Source organism: Schistocerca cancellata, chromosome 2 (genome assembly GCF_023864275.1).
Source record: "Schistocerca cancellata isolate TAMUIC-IGC-003103 chromosome 2, iqSchCanc2.1, whole genome shotgun sequence".
Classification (NCBI taxonomy): Eukaryota; Metazoa; Arthropoda; class Insecta; order Orthoptera; family Acrididae; genus Schistocerca; species Schistocerca cancellata.
The window spans coordinates 847,046,530-847,065,570 of record NC_064627.1 but is presented as its reverse complement, the minus strand read 5'-3'; the positions used below and the strand labels follow the sequence as shown (position 1 = coordinate 847,065,570).

At 37.5% G+C, this 19,041-nt stretch overlaps 2 protein-coding genes across 4 annotated transcripts in view; one reads left to right on the top strand and one right to left on the bottom strand.

The window, feature by feature from the left end:
• Positions 1 to 9,348: 9,348 nt before the first annotated feature.
• On the bottom strand, positions 9,349 to 10,023 carry LOC126162765 (protein CutA homolog). The gene has a single exon (XM_049919457.1). The coding sequence runs from the start codon at positions 9,990 to 9,992 to the stop codon at positions 9,582 to 9,584; it is 411 nt and encodes a 136-aa protein (XP_049775414.1). The 5' UTR covers positions 9,993 to 10,023; the 3' UTR covers positions 9,349 to 9,581.
• Positions 10,024 to 10,056: 33 nt separating this feature from the next.
• The window catches only part of LOC126162764 (nonsense-mediated mRNA decay factor SMG8), a 101,666-nt gene continuing 92,681 nt past the window's right edge, over positions 10,057 to 19,041 (top strand). For all 3 annotated transcript variants that reach the window (XM_049919455.1, XM_049919454.1, XM_049919456.1), the window contains exons 1-2: positions 10,057 to 10,353; positions 18,790 to 18,952. In XM_049919455.1, the coding sequence (XP_049775412.1) occupies positions 10,310 to 10,353; positions 18,790 to 18,952 (207 nt within the window). In that variant the 5' untranslated portion in view covers positions 10,057 to 10,309. The remainder of the gene's footprint in view (positions 10,354 to 18,789; positions 18,953 to 19,041) is intronic.

Genomic DNA, 19,041 nt, shown 5'->3' with positions numbered 1-19,041 from the left:
ATGATAGAGATGTAATTGCCTCTCGTACCTACCATATGTTTGAACTTGCTAATAAAGACTTTGGTAAATCTGCTTATGATTCTACATCTCCACTTGTATTGTATACTCGTAACAAAAGAAAACTCAATCCTAACGAATCTGTATTTATTTGGATAAAAGGAAAAGGTGTATGTGAATATGTAAAATTTGTTGGTGATTGTACCGTATATTTTCATAAATAAAGATCTGTGGCGTCAGCCACTAACTGGACAAGGGTACATCTCGACCCGGGGGCTCAAGGACGCAACAGTTTGAAAAATTATAAAACATAGTTCCCCATGCTGGGCCTCCAGCCGCCAGACTGCCCGCTTATCGTCTAGACAGTGGTTACGTAATCCTCCTGAAGTGATATGGATTACGCCAATATCATTATTAGATGATCCCGGAATGAATAAATAGATAAATTACTGGTGTTCAAGTTTCAGTTTGGCCCTACCATTGTTTCCTACTGACCAACTGTGACATTCCAGAGCTGTGAAGTGTATAGGGTTGCCACCCTTTCCAATTTTGTACAGATCTCATCCATTCATATTCTTAAGTTTATTATCTTCTTCTTGTTAGCCAAATCCAAAGTGTCAACTGTTTTGCTGTCATTTTCATAATAGTTAGTACTGAAAAGGCAGTTGTATTAATGGAGTGACCAAGTGAAAGAGTATTGACAGTTTATACCTTCAGTGTTCAGTAAGAGCAAAACACTATTGCCACTGCAGTGATTTTCCAAAACCCAATTCACATTTAAACTGCTCAGTAGATTACATGAAAATACACATGACAGTAGTGGTGAGTGTAGTGATAACAGTTATGAAAGTCAGAATGAAAACTGAAAGAAAAAAGTGAAAAGAATGTGTTCATTTTGTAATGAATTGTTAGAAGATAAACAGCTCCAATGTTGGTTGGCTAAAGACCATAATGAAGAGACAGCAAAATAGACAGTGTGACCCGCTACCTTCTCAATAAAAAGTGAGGGTTTTGGGCAACGCAAAAGCATTCATAAAAAGAGAAACAGATATTTTCTCTAGCAACAAATTCCAAAAGTAAAGAAACTGCCAATTACTTTTAGTGTAAAACATTCTTCTATTGACTATGAAGTTTCAGCAGCCAAACTGTCACTTGTATATCATGAAGTTATGCACAACCGTAGTTATGTTTCTACTGATTTTGGTTTCAAGCTAGGAACACAATTTTCAGACTCAAAGTCCAAAACTTCACTGTGGGTGAATAAAATGTATGTTATAAAACATTTTCTGAGGTATTTGGGGTGAAAGCAAAATTACTATGCTGCTATGACAATACTAATGAAACTTTTTTTTTTTTTTTTTTTTTTTTTTTTTTTTTTTTTTTTTTTTCAGGAAAACTTAGTTTATTTTAGATGAATGCTGTGTGGTAGTTTATAATATGCCAAGCCTTGCTGCAAGCAATGCAGCAGTGAACTATGGACATGACAACTCAGTTTTCAAAATTTTAAATGGTAATTAATATAATTGAAGCTAATTGTGAGTCAGGCTATTCATAATATGGCCAAGATTGCATGCAAAATGATTTAATTTGACATCAACAGTCTAGTACTAAAGTTAACAAGTTCTATCTTTTGGCAAAAAACACTCATGAACAAAAAAAGTTTGACTTTGTTGAAAAACAATACTCAACAATTTTACACTATATTCCTGTACAGTAGTTGTTTTTGTCCGTACTAAGACACTTGGAAGCTATTCAATCGTATTTTCTCTCTCAAGGAGGTGCTGAAACCAACTCTTTAATATGGACTTAAGTGAAAGGTGTGGATGAAGATGACCGCAGCATAAAAATAAACAATGAAAAATTGTACAGTGAATTTGCTGTGTTAAGAAGTTTCACTGAAACTTTTAAAACCTCAGATTTACAAACAGAGCAAATATGGGTTTATTTCTTTAGCAAAATTGTAGACCCGAAATTATTACAAGATTGTGAAATTTGTGTTTTCTAGTCATACAAGCTCACACAAGTAGATTGAGTGTTTTCACTGATGAAAAACTTGTGGACTGGTGAGAGAAATGTAAGATGAAATCTGTGGAAGGTAATCTTGTAAAACTATACAGGGTGGAGAAAAATTGTGTCACGAAACTTTAACCCTGGATAGACTGATGCCAGCAGGAACCAAAATTACTAAAGTTGTGTAGGTCAACAACGCACCATTTTTAAATACAGAAACTCTGTGCCATGCACTCCGATTAGTCATGGGATTGCCTTGTCACTGCCCCAACGTGATACATTTGTACGTGTGAACTGGCAACCATAGGGCTGCCTGTCAACCGATGAACGGTAACAAAGCAATCCCAAGACCAATCAGAGTGCATGGCACCAAGTTTCCATAGTTTAAAAATGGTGCGTTGTCGACCTACACAACATAAGTAATTTTGGTTCCTACTGGCATCAGCTATCCAGGGTTAAAATTTAGTGACACAATTTTTCTCCACCCTATATAAGCTGCTCTGAGTTCTGTCAGGATGTTCTTGATGAGAAAAAAACTTCTACAGGCCACTACATCAGACAAATATGACTGCAAGTTCCAGCCCCACTGATTTTAGCCAATGTACACGGTAAACACTGAACTTTTAAATATTTAGTGTCATGTACAGTACTTTCAATTTAGTTTTGGTGGGTAAACAAAAACTGATGAACACTAGTAAGCATTACACATTTAATATATTAAGCACTATCTTACGTTCGAAGAGTCCAGAAGTTTTGCTTGCCACAGATGGCAACCCTAGAAGAGTAGTCTGTAAGTGGATGTTCTATTAGATTAGATTAGATTCAGTTTTTGTTCCATAGACCCAAAAAATGAGATGATTCTTGTGGGTGTGGAACATGTCAGAAAGTATAACATAAAACATTAGAATATAATACTTACCACTGTGATCATTTGTCACGAGATTGTCGAAGTACGTGATTACACTGCAGTAAATTGGAACAGCTAATATTTACAGAATTAACACATTGTCAGAATGAAACATTGTTATGCACTATTAATAAATGTATCATATACAAAATCTTGACTGTTGTGACCAAGTGTTGTCAAAACTGAAATCTAAAAGACATTTTTATTTAAGCTGGCTTAACAGTCTCTGTAGAGTAGAATGAGTTGCCTATCAAAACTTTTTTCAAATTCTGTTTAAACTGTGCTTCACCTGAAACTAAGTTTTTAATGGTTGCTGGCAATTTATTGAAAATGTGTGTTCCTGAATATTGGACGCCTTTTTGGACCAAGGTAAATGATTTTAGGTCTTTATGTAGATTGTTTTTATTCCTAGTATTGATACTATGTATTGAGATATTGGTTGGAAATAAGAGATGAATTACTTGCAACAAATTTCATTAAGGAATAAATATAATGAGAAGCAGTGGTTAGAATACTAAGTTCCTTGAACAGGTTTCTACATGATGTTCTTGACTTTACATCACAATTTATTCTTATCACTATTTTTTGCACCCTAAAAACTTTTGCTCAGTTTGATTAGTTGCCCCACAATATGATCCCATATGACATAATACAATGAAGGTAAGCAAAGTACTCACTGCAAATACAGACTTGTTAGACACTTTATCAATTCTGCAGTGTCAACCTCTTTGATCTACATGTCTTCATATGTTATACACATACTGGAAGGAAATCTCTTACAGGTTCTGAGCTGCATCCAATGGGTCTCCTCAAAGTTTAATGACAGTGAATTAGCCTTAAACCATTTATTAATGTCTGTGAAAATCTGATTAGCAGCTATTTCTAAATCTGTACTTGACTTGCCACTTATTGCAATGTTTGTATCATCTGCAAACAAAACAAAATTGGCATCTGGCAATGTAACAGATGAGAGGTCATTAATATACACAAGAAAAAGCAATGGACCCAAGATGGAACCTTGAGGACCACCACATGTAATTAATTCCCAGTCAGATGAAGACTGACTGCTTACTGCACAGGTATTTCACAATCTGACACCCTTTGTTTCCTGTAATATTGATAAGACTCAAACCATTTCACAGCATTGCCGGTGACACCTTAATATTCTAATTTACTTAAGAAAATGCTGTGGTTCACACACTCAAAGGCTTTTGACAGGTCACAGAAAATGCCAGCAGTCTCTAATTTATTATCTAATGAATTAAGTACATTCTCACTGTAAGTTTAAATAGCTTTCTCTATATCGGAACCCTTAAGAAATCCAAACTGTGACTTGGACAGTATATTATTCGTGGTCAGTTGCTTAAGGAGAACCTTTTCAAATATTTTTGAGAAAGATGGCAAAAGTGAAATTGTTCGATAGTTTGATGGTATCTGTTTATCCCCCTTCTTGTAAAGAGGCTTAACTTCAGCATATTTTAGCCAGTCTGGAAATGCTCAGCTGATAAGAAATTGATTACACAAATAACTTATTGATAGAACTTATATTTAAAAAGAAAGATGATGAGACTTACCAAACAAAAGCGCTGGCAGGTCGATAGACACACAAACAAACACAAACATACACACAAAATTCTAGCTTTCGCAACCAACGGTTGCCTCGTCAGGAAAGAGGGAAGGAGAAGGAAAGACAAAAGGATATGGGTTTTAAGGGAGAGGGTAAGGAGTCATTCCAATCCCGGGAGTGGAAAGACTTACCTTAGGGGGAAAAAAGGACAGGTATACACTTGCACACACACATATCCATCCACACATACACAGACACAAGCAGACATTTGTAAAACTCTTTCATTAACTTCGTTGATATACCCATTGGAATACTTAGATTTTAAGGATTTTATGATGGATGCTACGTCTTTGGGAGACGTGAGAGTCATTTCCATTTTACTTGTGTTATTTTTAAAGCTTAGTCTCAGACACTCCATTGCACTGTTAACCGAACATGATAACCCTGGTGGGCAAGCTGTCAGTAAGGGCAAGCTGTCAGTAACAGAAATGAAGTTTGGAAGGTAGGAGACGCGGTACTGGCAGAAGTAAAGCTGTGAGTACCGGGCGTGAGTCGTGCTTCGGTAGCTCAGTTGGTAGAGCACTTGCCCGCGAAAGGCAAAGGTCCCGAGTTCGAGTCTCGGTCGGGCACACAGTTTTAATCTGCCAGGAAGTTTCATATCAGCGCACACTCCGCTGCAGAGTGAAAATCTCATTCTGGAAACATCCCCCAGGCTGTGGCTAAGCCATGTCTCCGCAATATCCTTTCTTTCAGGAGTGCTAGTTCTGCAAGGTTCGCAGGAGAGCTTCTGTGAAGTTTGGAAGGTAGGAGACGCGGTACTGGCAGAAGTAAAGCTGTGAGTACCGGGCGTGAGTCGTGCTTCGGTAGCTCAGTTGGTAGAGCACTTGCCCGCGAAAGGCAAAGGTCCCGAGTTCGAGTCTCGGTCGGGCACACAGTTTTAATCTGCCAGGAAGTTTCATATCAGCGCACACTCCGCTGCAGAGTGAAAATCTCATTCTGGAAACATCCCCCAGGCTGTGGCTAAGCCATGTCTCCGCAATATCCTTTCTTTCAGGAGTGCTAGTTCTGCAAGGTTCGCAGGAGAGCTTCTGTGAAATTTGGAAGGTAGGAGACGCGGTACTGGCAGAAGTAAAGCTGTGAGTACCGGGCGTGAGTCGTGCTTCGGTAGCTCAGTTGGTAGAGCACTTGCCCGCGAAAGGCAAAGGTCCCGAGTTCGAGTCTCGGTCGGGCACACAGTTTTAATCTGCCAGGAAGTTTCATATCAGCGCACACTCCGCTGCAGAGTGAAAATCTCATTCTGGAAACATCCCCCAGGCTGTGGCTAAGCCATGTCTCCGCAATATCCTTTCTTTCAGGAGTGCTAGTTCTGCAAGGTTCGCAGGAGAGCTTCTGTGAAATTTGGAAGGTAGGAGACGCGGTACTGGCAGAAGTAAAGCTGTGAGTACCGGGCGTGAGTCGTGCTTCGGTAGCTCAGTTGGTAGAGCACTTGCCCGCGAAAGGCAAAGGTCCCGAGTTCGAGTCTCGGTCGGGCACACAGTTTTAATCTGCCAGGAAGTTTCATATCAGCGCACACTCCGCTGCAGAGTGAAAATCTCATTCTGGAATGAAGTATTTGTTTAAGAGATTTGCAACACTACATGCACTTGTTACCAAAGTCTCATTTGTTTTTAGAGCTACCTGTTCCTTTTCTTTTTCGGCCACAACTCTGTCTTCACTATATCCCACACAGTTTTTATTTTGTTGCCAGATATAATTATCTCTTTCTCATAATAGGCCCTAGAGCTGCTTCAATTTGGTGGATTACTTGCTTCTATATTTTTCTGTATTCTTTGCAATGCATTACAATTCTAACATCAGAGGTGTTCCCAGAAAGTAGATACAGTCTCCTTTTTGTCCTACATTATATCTTTATTACTTGTGTAATCCACAGTTTATTTTTTGATTTCTGTGTGATTTGAGTTACCTTTAGCGGAAAACAATTTTCAAAAGTGGAGGTAACTTTATTAATGAATGCTTTGTATTTTCCATTTGAGTCAGAAGTATTGTAAACATCTATCCAGTTAATGTCTTTCAGCTTTTTTCTGACTTTCTCAATTTTTGACTTATTTATTACTCTCCTGTACTCAGATTTAATATTTGACAAGTTTCAACATTTTACACGAGATGCTGCATGTCATGATCAGATTGCCCATTTTCTATTGGTTTTGTGATACGACTTTTCCCCTAGATTTGTCTACAAACATATTATCAATAGCAGTCTCAGAGCATTTACATATCTTAGTAGCAAAGTTCACAGTAGGAACTAAATTGAATGATTGTGTTACTGACTGCAATAATTGTTCACTGACAGAGCTTTTCAATACATCCATGTTAAAATCACCAACAACCACTATTTCCTTGTCTTTTACCATTAGGCTAGATGGGACAGCAGAGCTTCCAGATTTTTTATGAAGCAGTTAAAATTTCCTGAAGGTGATCTGTATATACCTGCTATTATAAAGGACTTCTTATAAAAGACTACTTCTGTTGCACAAGTTTCTAAGTGCTGCTCTGAACAAAATTTATTAATACCAATAATCTTGAAATCAAAACAGTTTCTGACAAATGTGACAACTCCTCCTTTCTCCACATTTTCTCTACAGACGTAAGAATCTAACTTGAATCCTGTAACATTTAACATATCTATACCAACTGTCACATGATGTTCAGAGAGGCGGATTATATCAACTGGTTTGCTCAACTCTTAATTCTTCAACATAAATAAACGACTTTTAAGCTTACCCCGTAGTCCTCAGATATTCTGATGCAATAATGACAACTGATTTTGTGCACTGGCTGAATTACAACTGGATGAACCTAATGTTCCTGCCAATATGGGGGGGGGGGGGCAATGTCACATTTGTGACAGTGCCCCCCCCCCCCCCCCAAAGTTATTTGCTATTAGCCCAGACAGTTTTCTCTTTCCTTTCCTGTTGAGGTTAAGGCCATGCCTAGTATAGTCCCACCTGCTGATAGAGTCAACAGGAACCACACTGATATGAGACCCCATATCTGAGCCAAGCAGCCATTCCACCTCTAAATTAACTCTCTCAATAGAATAGTTTAAATGAGTCCGGCCATGGCACCTAAGGACAGACACAAGTCCAAGTCTCGTAGTTGAAGCTATCTTTACCAAGCCACTCTCAATTGAATAATTAGGGTTCCTATCTATGCTGTTGCCCATCCCTTTGACTATTACCACAGTGTCTTCCTTTGTGAAGTCTTTACAAAGTGAACCTACATTCTCTATCACCAGACCCAGGCATTCACTAGGTTTAAAAAAACTTGTGACCTGGTAACCTGACCCTAGTTCATCCTGCAATAGTTGGCCAACACCTCTACCATGTGAACTACACAAACAAAACTGTCTTCTTCTCCATATTTTCTGACTTCATACTTCTCAAACACTTTTTGAAAGTTTGTTGTGTCCTGTCTACTCCTACACCTATTTGTGGCTCATCAGTTTCCAACAGTGACAACATATCAAACATGTTTTCCACATTCACAACCACACTGTCTGTGAACATCCTATTCCCATTTCTTCTTTGACCTGTTGTCACTTCCCACCTCTTTTTTCCCTTCTCCCCCCTTGACCTTTCCAGATATTGGTTTGCTTTATCTAGTTCTGCCTGAAGGGCAGCAATTTTCTCCTCCTGTTCCACTATCTTCCTATCTCTACAGCAAATCCTACACAACCAGTGAGCCTTGTTTATTTCCCCAATTCCCACGTCACTACAGTCACCCGCATGAAAGGAACTGCAACAACCCTCAAACCACACCCCACAACTATCAATCCTATGGCAAGTCATACACTTCTCACTCGTGGCAAACAAATGTTAGCTTTAGTCTAAGTTAAAACAAGAATAACTTTCTAGACTACTAAATTAATATATCAAATTTCTTAGAAAGTTTAGGCCCAAATTTCGGATATTAATTCGGAACTTCTGGAGAAACAATAACGATTTAACCTGTATTGTTTACGTGAGGAAACAAAAGTAAAAAACGAACTGAGCCTACAATACATAAACTCTTCACTCATTTCGGAACTTTTTGTTTCGGCTACTTACTAGAGAATCAAATGGATAGTGTATAAGAATACGCTAACAACATAAACTTTACTTTAGTAAAATAATAACGTAACTTACAGTATATCACAAAGTAAACAAATCCTAATCCAAAATTCCCGCCTGTGAAATGTTTTCTTTTTATCCAGAAAATACGCAAAAAATGTGAAACCTTCAATTGATAGCTTACAATAGGTACTTATTTACTTAATTATGATGTAACTTTGCCTTAATTGTCATTACTCAATTAAACAGTTATCTTTACGAGAGCTGTGAATGTGCAAGACTCGTCAACCAATGATGAGTCGAGTGATATCTGCATTTTATTTCCCCATAACATTATCTTACTTTTGGGAGGTGAGGTTTTAAAATTTTCGTTAACTTGTCAACAATGAGGTCGACACCACCCCTAGGTGATCACTACCCATGGTAAATAACCTTCGTTATATGTCACTACCTTGTTAAAATTCTGACATAATTCTCATCATCAGTGGGAAGGTCCACTCGAACTACAGAATTTTTTCCTTTGTATACACATGCAGGATTCTCAACCCATTCTTTAAATGTCTTACAATAACAGTTAGTGTTTTCATTTGTGTCTGTTAATCCGCTGACAGGTCTTGATATGGAGGGTGACTTCTATATGACAGTATACACTCAAATAATGTCTCTCAGGTTTAAAAAGGTGTGAAACACAATTACGAACCTAGAACAGTGATGGCAATACTCGAGTTTACCAGTTGAAACATTAACCATTCATGAGGTCACTTATTAGATATATTTTACTTTCTGCAAACGTGGCTACAATAGTTATTAATAAGAATATGTAAAACACTATAAGGAATACAAGAAAATGTGACTTGTTCTGTACTGTAACAACGAATCAAGAATTTGTTACAATATGAAATGCAAAAACACTTCCCACTGTTTCAGTAGATCATCACAACTCCCAGAATGAGGAAGAATATCAATGATATTAGGTGACATGACATTACATTTATTTTTCGGTCACAGTGTCATTTATCCAGTCCAAGTAGGGAGCGTTACCCTTTTCAATGGGTAACGCTATTACTTCACACACGTCATACGGATGGTTCTCCTTAACGAAGCTTGTTAGGTCCTCCACTCTTGATGTTTTCGTTTTGATCATCATTAATACTTCACTGTCTTCATTCACTTTACCCTCCCACAAGTACACAGAGGTTATTTTAGGAATAATGTTCACACATGCTGCCATTCTTTTGTTGACAAGTCCGTGAGCCAGTTTCTTCGCTACCTCTTCATTTGGTGTTGTGACAAAAACGGCAGAATATGCACTAGAAGCGTTCGTTCCAGCCATACCTCTAATTCCCGGCAAAAATAACACAACACTCACAACACCAAACAACTCTTTCGATCTCGACCACATCTCTGAACTCTGATGTACAGTACCTTTGCCTAGTATAAGACATTGAAACTTCAAAGTCTTTCACTATCAACAAGGCAAAGATGTGTGTGTATTCTGTATGTTTATGTTTACATGTGTAGCAGAAGCGTGTGGCATAGCAAGACAATTGTCTAAAAGTTTGCAAGTGTTACGTTATTCTGGAAAAAAGCATATGTATAAGTGTAGACGTTGCACAACATTGATTTCCGTTATGAATCGTTATAATTCATACTGATAAGTTTAGACATGGTTTAGAAGAAACAAATAGGTTCTGTGTAACGAAAATTAAGCTGTGAAAAATGGGGACTGCAAAGTTTTATTTACCATATACGCCCCCTGAAGAGTAAGTACAGGACTCCGAATTTATTTCATAACATATTGAAACAAACTTCGTTCTAAACAAGTTACCAGACAGGACATTTCATGATCCTGATGAAATACAATGGTTTTGAAGAATTGAGCTCGTTATCCCAAAATGATATAGCGTAAAGAAAATATAATATTTATTGTTTGTGGACTATAAGCAAGAACATGTGTTATGTAGATACGATAACAGTGCTTAGGAATGGAAGTAAAACGACGTAATCACCTTTGTGCGTATGCTTCAGTTAACAGATTTAAATTTGTAATGAATTAACGATTAACATTCTAATTTGTGACTACATTTTCGTTCAGGCTTAGATTTAATACATTTGTGAATCAGATTCAAGACCTTAACTTTTCATTCAGCCGTTGTCATTTCAAAAACACCATAGCGTAGCAACTGCATTAATCAGAGCGACATTTGATATCAAACATGCAATGACAAGTGTGAACTGACCATTTTAACACTGCTTGATATCAGCAAGTATTTTGATACTGTTGATTTTGATACACACTATGTGACCAAAAAGGTGAAGTTGCCCAGAAGGGAAAGCTGAAATGAAATAAAACTTAATGGGTGGTAAGGGTATACAATGTCACTTCTGTGATAACAACACTGAGTCAAATTTACAAACAGCTTGGCACTATGAGGCCGCCTACCAGTATGACTTTGCACCTCCTCTATCTTGTATGCAGGCACTGATTCGGTGCGGAAGAGTGTCATGCAGCCATTGTATCCTCTCCTGATGCAACCTGGCCCACAACTGTTGTAAGTGGTTTTTGACGTCTTGGATGGGATGGAGTTGATGCCTGGGCTAGTCCCACTTCTGTTCTATCAAAGATAGATCTGGGAATCGTGCTGGCAACGTGAGTACTTGAGCAGTGTCCTGTTGAAAAATGGAACTACAATAATTTCTAATGAGAAGTAATACATAGGGATGGAGTATGTCCGTGAAGTATCATTCTGCCTTCAGTGTTCCCTCAATCACATCCAGCCATGATCTGAAGTCATATCAAATGGCTCCCCACACTGTTACACCAGGAGTAACACCTCTGTGCCTCTCCAAACATTGAAAGAATGGCCAGGCCACCACCATAATCGCTGACGATGGTCATCCAGTGTAGTGTAGAGCTGCGGTTCATACTAAATACAGTGTGATGCCATTCAACCACAGCTCTTTGTGATATAGTGTTAACATCTGTCTATGCTTAGGATATTAATTCTCTAGTCCGGCTGCCGCTTGTCGCTGACCAATAGTGTGTGATTACACAGAATGTTGTAGGGAGTCCATTATTTATTTTTGGATAGCAGACACAGATGTGAGGGTGTTACAATGTGATTGGTGCATAATATGGCGATCCTCCCTTGTTGTGGTCAGATGTGTTCGATTGGGTCTTTGATTACTAATGTACAGTTATGGGCCTGGTTGCACAGGAGAGGATACAATGGCTTTATGTCATTCTTCCCCCCTGAATCTTCCAGGCTACAGGGAGTGCAAAGATATGTTCTCATGCAGTGCTACAATGGCCAGATCAAAATGCCCCACAAATCTGGGTATTGCAAGATTTGACTAGCTGGCCAAATGGAGATTTGCTATGAGGCCTCTTTCAGTCTGTGTTAGGTGCTGATAATGGTATCTCACATGAGGACATGGCTTATGTGTGTCCGGGCAGTAATCACTCAACATCTGATGCTGCTCATGATCCTTATATATCTCACCAGACCTGATAACAACACTAAACACAAACAACCATATGCATATGTCTTTTTTGTTTTGAGACATCCTTTTTTCTGCAGTCACACTTATACAAGTAATATAGGTTATAGACCATTATTTGTAACTGTAACAAAAGTGTATAAAGTACAAAATGTATGCATTTAGTATTTGGATGTTTGCTTTTAAAGTCCTGTGTCATATATTTACATTCATGACATGCACAACACATTTTAAGTAATGACTAATGCAATATGATGGCTTATTTGTGTGTGTGTGTGTGTTTTTTTTTTCCCAGTATATAACATATATCACTCATAATACTAACACATTCTAGTGGCTGTTCTACTTGTCACAGAGAATTGTAACTCTTATCCTGTACCTACCTGCTGATGGTGTGTACATGTTCAAAATTACATCTACATCCAACCATATCTCTTGGATACTTCCCATTTTTGTGAGGTAGTGTTTATCTTATGAAAATGAAACAGCTTAATTTCTCAAACAGTCAATACTGTGTTTTGATGAGTCACTTGTAGGCTGGAGAAGTCATCATAGAAACATGTACTCTCTGGAGAGTCCTGGAGTGTAGACCTGGGTCTATTGCATTTCTTGCTGTATATCAATGATATTTCATCTGTGCTCCATTTTTATAACTACCACTTATATACAAATGATCCTGTTGGAGAAACATCTGCAACTGAGCATTATACAAAAGGTTGGAAATACCGGTACGATTGTAAAGTTCTTTTATTATCACATGACCGGTTTTGGATTCTTATACGCCCATCTTCAGGTGTCGTAACTTGGTGCTCTGACCCCTGAGCGCTGGGGTGGAGTCCATGCCCGCTGCTTGTAGGTAGCACACCGCGCCTCGTACATGTCCACTGCTGCACTCTGGGGTCACAGCACCAAGTTATGGCCCCTGAAGATGGTTGTATAAGAGCCTGAAACTGGTCATGTGATAATAAAAGGACATTACAACCGTAGCGGTATTTTCAACCTCTGGTACCACTTATATGTTGGTGACATCCAGTTATGTCTAAATGCCAGCCCTAAAAAGTTGTTGCTATTGTAACAAGTAGGAATGACAGTCTTTGTTTAATATCACAATCTGGACCGTAAATTAAACCCTAAGAAGTCACAAATCATCCTCATATTGTGCCAAAACTTGATTAGTGGACATTTTCATGAAACTGTTCCTCTGGTATGGTATTTAATTACCTTATCAAAAACTGTTAAGAGCTTGATATAATCTTGGAGGAATATCTAAATAGGTAAGAACATACTGTTGCAGCATGCAGGAAATCTCACTCCTGTATACACACAATCCAAAAATTTAGAAAAATATTTGCACCTCAAATTAAATAAAATTTAGTCCAATCTTAAGTTCTTCCAGATCTTAACTGATGTAACATAGTTCAACAAGACGCAGTGAAAACTCCAAAAGACTGCTTCAGTAAGACTGCTTCAGTAAGATATGCGTACAACATTTGGTTGTTCGAACACATCAATCCTTTCTGTGATCAGTTTAGGCTGGATGTGACTGGATGGATACTGTGATTTTCATGTGTTCCGTGTACTTAATTGGCTTCTTGATCACTGGCATCTTAAACACCTGTCATCACATATCAAATATCCCTTATCATCTCATAACTGCAATACGAGATTGGATGTATCCAACATCTTGGCTCAACATTTGCATAGCACTAACAATCTCTTGATCTACTTTTCCATTTCAGGTATACTACTGTGAAACAAACTACTCTTCTTAAGTGTTTTCCTACTTAATATTTTCCTGACACATTTCTATATCTGTTTTCCTCCTTCATTCTCATCTGCTACTCTTAGCCTATTTTTTCTTGTTCTTCTTCTGAGTAGATAAGTTGTTGGTCACATTGCTTCCTTTCTTATTGCTGCCACCACCTTTTACTCACATTTGGCAAGAACACAATATAAGGATAGCTTAGTGCAATATTAGAAAGAGTGACATTTCTTAAATTTTATGTATTCATTATTATATAAAATTGTATTGTAATTTTCTTCTTATTCTTGGATTAAGGCTTTCTAAGGACCATGTTTCAGTTTTCTTTGTTGTTCTTTCCTTTTCTTCCAGTATTCCTTCATTATGTCACTATGTTTCTTTTTGTTGTCTTCAAACCACTTTGTGCTAGTTTTCTTTTCCCTCTTGCCTTGGAATCCTTCCAGTTTTAAAAGTTCCCCCAAAAATCTCTCTTACCAAAATTTTTCTTTTGAGTTATTCCTTACCAATCTTTTATAACCTCATAAATCCAGGTGGTTGTTCATTTATTTTCTCTAAGATATTGTAAGATCTGCTTAGTCAGTTGATTATCATCCATTCTGTAAATATGTTCAAAAATAATAATTTTCTATTCCTTATTGTCTCTGCTTTTTTATTTTTTATTTTATTTTTTTTTTAATATATGTTCTGATAAATTTTGTCATTACTTCTTTTCATTACTTCAATTTTCTGACATGATTTACATCATTTCGTTCAATTTGTTGGAACATAGGGCTTTAACGAAGCATTGCTCGTGGACTCAAGTTTGGTGCCATTGCCTTCACCTCTCTCCACATTCTTCATGCTTCTGTTGCCTCTCTCTGCATTATCCTTCTCCACATTATCCTTGGTCTTCCTCTTCTGTGATGGCCCTGAAGATTCCAATCAGGGCTTGTCTCTATATTGCTGTCTGATTTTTGCGCTGATTGTGCCAAAGCTCTTCATAGAATATTATTTTCAGCCAAAATACTCTCAGAATTTCTCATTATCCTGATTTGTAAAAGTCTGTATTTACTTAGTGACTTATTAGGTCACCTTCCAGGTTTCACACCCATACGGCAACACTGATTTTATGTTGCTGTTCAATTATTGGAAGTTTTGTTCACACAGAAGTCTTATGGCTTTTCCGTAAGGAACACACTCGGATGAAGGCCTTCTGTAGACATCCTCCTCTGCTCCTCCAGTTTTAGTTTCAATATTTTGGATGTTTTCAGTTTTTCCTTCCAAATTATTATTATTATTATTATTATTAGAATTACAGAAGACAGATGTAATGCAGCACTCCATGAACTTGAAGGATGGTCACTAGCATCTCACAAAATCATTTACCTCCTGCGGAAAGGGAATCTAGCAAGAAACCCTAAGCTAAAATTGAACATGTTATCTTCTTTGTTATTTTGGTTTCTTTTTTTTCTGCAGGTGCAGATGTACATGTTGTGTTCGTTAATTACCATGCCATGTTTACTGTGTTTAATTTTACAATCTTTTCAAATGTTATGAAAGTCTTATTAAGACCAAATGTGTTTTGCTTTATACTAAACCATCTTGTGTGGTCCAGCTTTTTTTGTTGTTTACATCATTCTTCTGGTTCGTCCACAAGTGTGTGTTGGGTTTTAGCACACAGCACTTTACTGCACTAAATATATTTATGTTTCTGTGTTGAGAAGAACCACTATTTGTATTTGTATTTATTTATTTATCCTGTGGATCACATATTGTACAAAGTACACATGATATAGGACAAGTCATCTCTCATTTCCAAAACACATGAAATGATCAGATGAAAGTGGTTCTTCTCAACACAGAAATGTAGATATATTTAGCCTAGTAAAGTGCTGTGTGCTGAAATCCTACGGAGAAATGTGGAAGAACCAGAAGAATGAAATAAATGACAAAAAAAACCAGACCACATAAGATGCTTTAGAATTAAGCTTAACACATTTGGACTTAATAAGACATTCATTACATTTGAAAAGATAACAATTAACCTATACAGATTGTAAAATTAAACATAGTAAGTGTTAGAAGACGTACAGTAACAAGATATCTATGGGTTTTCCTGGAAGGATGTCATAATTTTGCACATCATATAGGCGAAGTAAACAGAAAAGATACATACATGATGAACAAAATCTTAATCATCACAAATGGCAATTCCAACATCCCTTGAAAATAATGAGAACATACTGTCAATCCATAGCATCAGTCATAGGATATGGCAGTAAGCATTTGGGATCATAGCTTGCAGCTTCTGAAGCCAGCTTTATTAGTCATAAGAGTTCAACAAGGAGTGCTACTAAGATTAGTGGACACCTACTGCACTACACTGAATAATGCATTGTTAGTAATTCTAGGATTATACCCACCGGACTTGTTAATTAGGAAAAGCAGAGCATGTTAAGGGTTAAAGAAAGGCAATGAAATGGAAGTACAAATAATAATTGGAACTGTGACAAAATGAATAGGACTCTTTAGGCACAGGCAGGAGGACATATAAATTTCTTCCTAACATCAGGGAGAGATTGAAAATGACATTTCTTCAGCTGTTGAGTAAACTGATACATTACCTGTCTGATCATGGTCTGTGCGCTACATGCCTGCAAAAAATTAATGATAGTTGCACATGTGGCAGTGTAGGAACTCCAGAGCACATTTTGTTGGACTGAATGTTCTACGAAGATGCAGCAGGTAATAGCCAACAGGTGTTAAGGGTGCAGGATCACAAAGCAGTCAACCTATTGCATCTTGGACCATACTACAGCTGCAGTATCCAGGGAGGCCAAGAAAGACATCACAAGGCATACAACCACATGGTAGCATGATGCCATCCCAACTAAATGAGATACTCTTCAGATGGAGAGAACTGAGCGAAATGGTTTTTCAAGAATCTATTCTGTGTTGGTGCAAGTGACTGTGGAAGTGTGGATTCTAAGAGTTTACAGTGAATCATGGAATTGTGTGTAATGTAGAAATGCTGCTGACTTGCTGTCTCACGCCCAAGGAATACAGCAGACAATGCTGTTAGCCAGTGTGGTATGATGTTGGATCTAGCTGCAGAAACAAATGTCAACAGTATAGATGCACCCTAATAAATGAACAGAAACCAAACAGAATTTGTAGCACTAAAAGTAGTAGTAATAATTGTATAATTGGTTAAGCGGTTTTTGTATTGTAGTTTGATGACATAGAAAGTAGTTGTAGTAGCAGCATTTTTGAAGAATTAACACTTTTTATGTTTCTATGCACCAGGAATGAATAATTAATACCTAAATTTATTACTGTCCACAAAAAGGTGGATTTATGTTTTCTAGATAATAGGGCGTAATGTGCACAATAAATTTATTATCATTATTTTATCATCATCATCATCATCTTCATCATCATCATGACAGGTGAAATAAATGAATAAATAAAGAAATATACATTATATTATACTCAAATACATTAATAATACAATTACGTGTCACATTTCATTTAGATTTTCATTTGCAGGTGAATGTTGCCTGTTGTGATTTCTGTTTTATTCACTAATTCTGGAATTTGAATGAATGCAATGAAGTACAATTTTATATAATGCACAGAGTTTTAATCCACCAGGCAGTTACAAAACAGCGTACAATCTACATGTATATCCATACTCTGTGAACTTCTCGGAGATGCATGGCAAATGGTACATCCTGTTGTATCACGCGTTTGGATTTGTTCCTACTCTTATGACTGCTTAAATGTGTTGGCGCATGCAGTAATTAGCCTGATACTGCATTCATGGTCCACGTTGTTGTTGTTATGATCTTCAGTCCAGAGACTGGTTTGATGCAGCTCTCCATGCTACCCTATCCCGTGCAAGGTTACTCGTCTCTGAGTAACTACTGCAACCTACATCCTTCTGACTCTGCTTAGTGTATTCATCTCTTGGTCTCCCGCTACAGTTTTTACCCTCCACGCTTCCCTCCAATACCAAATTGGTGATCCCTTGATACCTCAGAATGTGTCCTACCAACCGATCCCTTCTTCTAGTCTATGCCACAAATTTCTCTTCTCCCCAATTCTGTTCAGTACCTCCTCATTAGGTACGTGATCTACCTATATAATCTTCAGCATTCTTCTGTAGCACCACATTTTGAAAGCTTCTATTCTCTTCTTGTCTAAACTATTTATATCTATGTTTCACTTCCATACATGGCTATAATCCATACAAAAACTTTCAGAAAGGACTTCCTGACACTTAAATCTATATTCGCTGCTAACAAATTTCTCTTCTTTAGAAACGCTTTTTTTGCCATTGCCATTCTACATTTTATATCCTCTCTACTTCGACCATCGTCAGTTATTTTGCTCCCCAAATATCAAAATTCGTCTACTACTTTAAGTGTCTCATTTCCTAATCTAATTCCCTCAGCATCACCTGATTTAATGTGACCACTTTCCATTATCCTCGTTTTGTTTTTGTTGATGTTCATCTTATATCCTCCTTTCAAGACACTGTACATTCTGTTCAACTGCTCTTCCAGGTCCTTTGCTGTCTCCGACAGAATTACAATGTCATCATGAAACCTCAAAGATTTTATTTCTTCTCTCTCCTGACAGAACTCATCCCATGATTGTGTGGCTTCATTACTTTAAGTTCCATTGTCACTCATTCCTTATCAATGGCATCTCAGACTACCAGTCAGAAAGGGAATGATATTAATATGTCATTGTCGAGGTTGGGGATGCCATAAATAGTTATAGCACCATCTGGAGAAGATAAATCTACATCTGATAGGGATGAGCTGCCATATGACATACTGTACAACCAAGAGTTATGCTTGCATGTTTATATAGCACCTTATATTAGAAACTAAACATTTGACAGAAAAGACTGTTTCTTATTTACACCGATGAAATGTGTTTATTTCAGACAAATACTACTGAATGATAAGAAAGTTGCTGTAGTGTCATTTTTTGGTAAATCCCCAATCTCTGCTCGTGGCTGCAAAGCAGGTCTAATTGATGAGATATTAGGTAAACAAATTTTTCACAAGTCATTGCTTGAGGATCCTGATGTTGACAAGAATAATTTGGTAAGTGTTCACATGTAATGTTATAATGCTTATAATGTTATAAAAAGCAATAGTTATTCCCTTGAGATACAAGTGTTAGTGTGGTTATG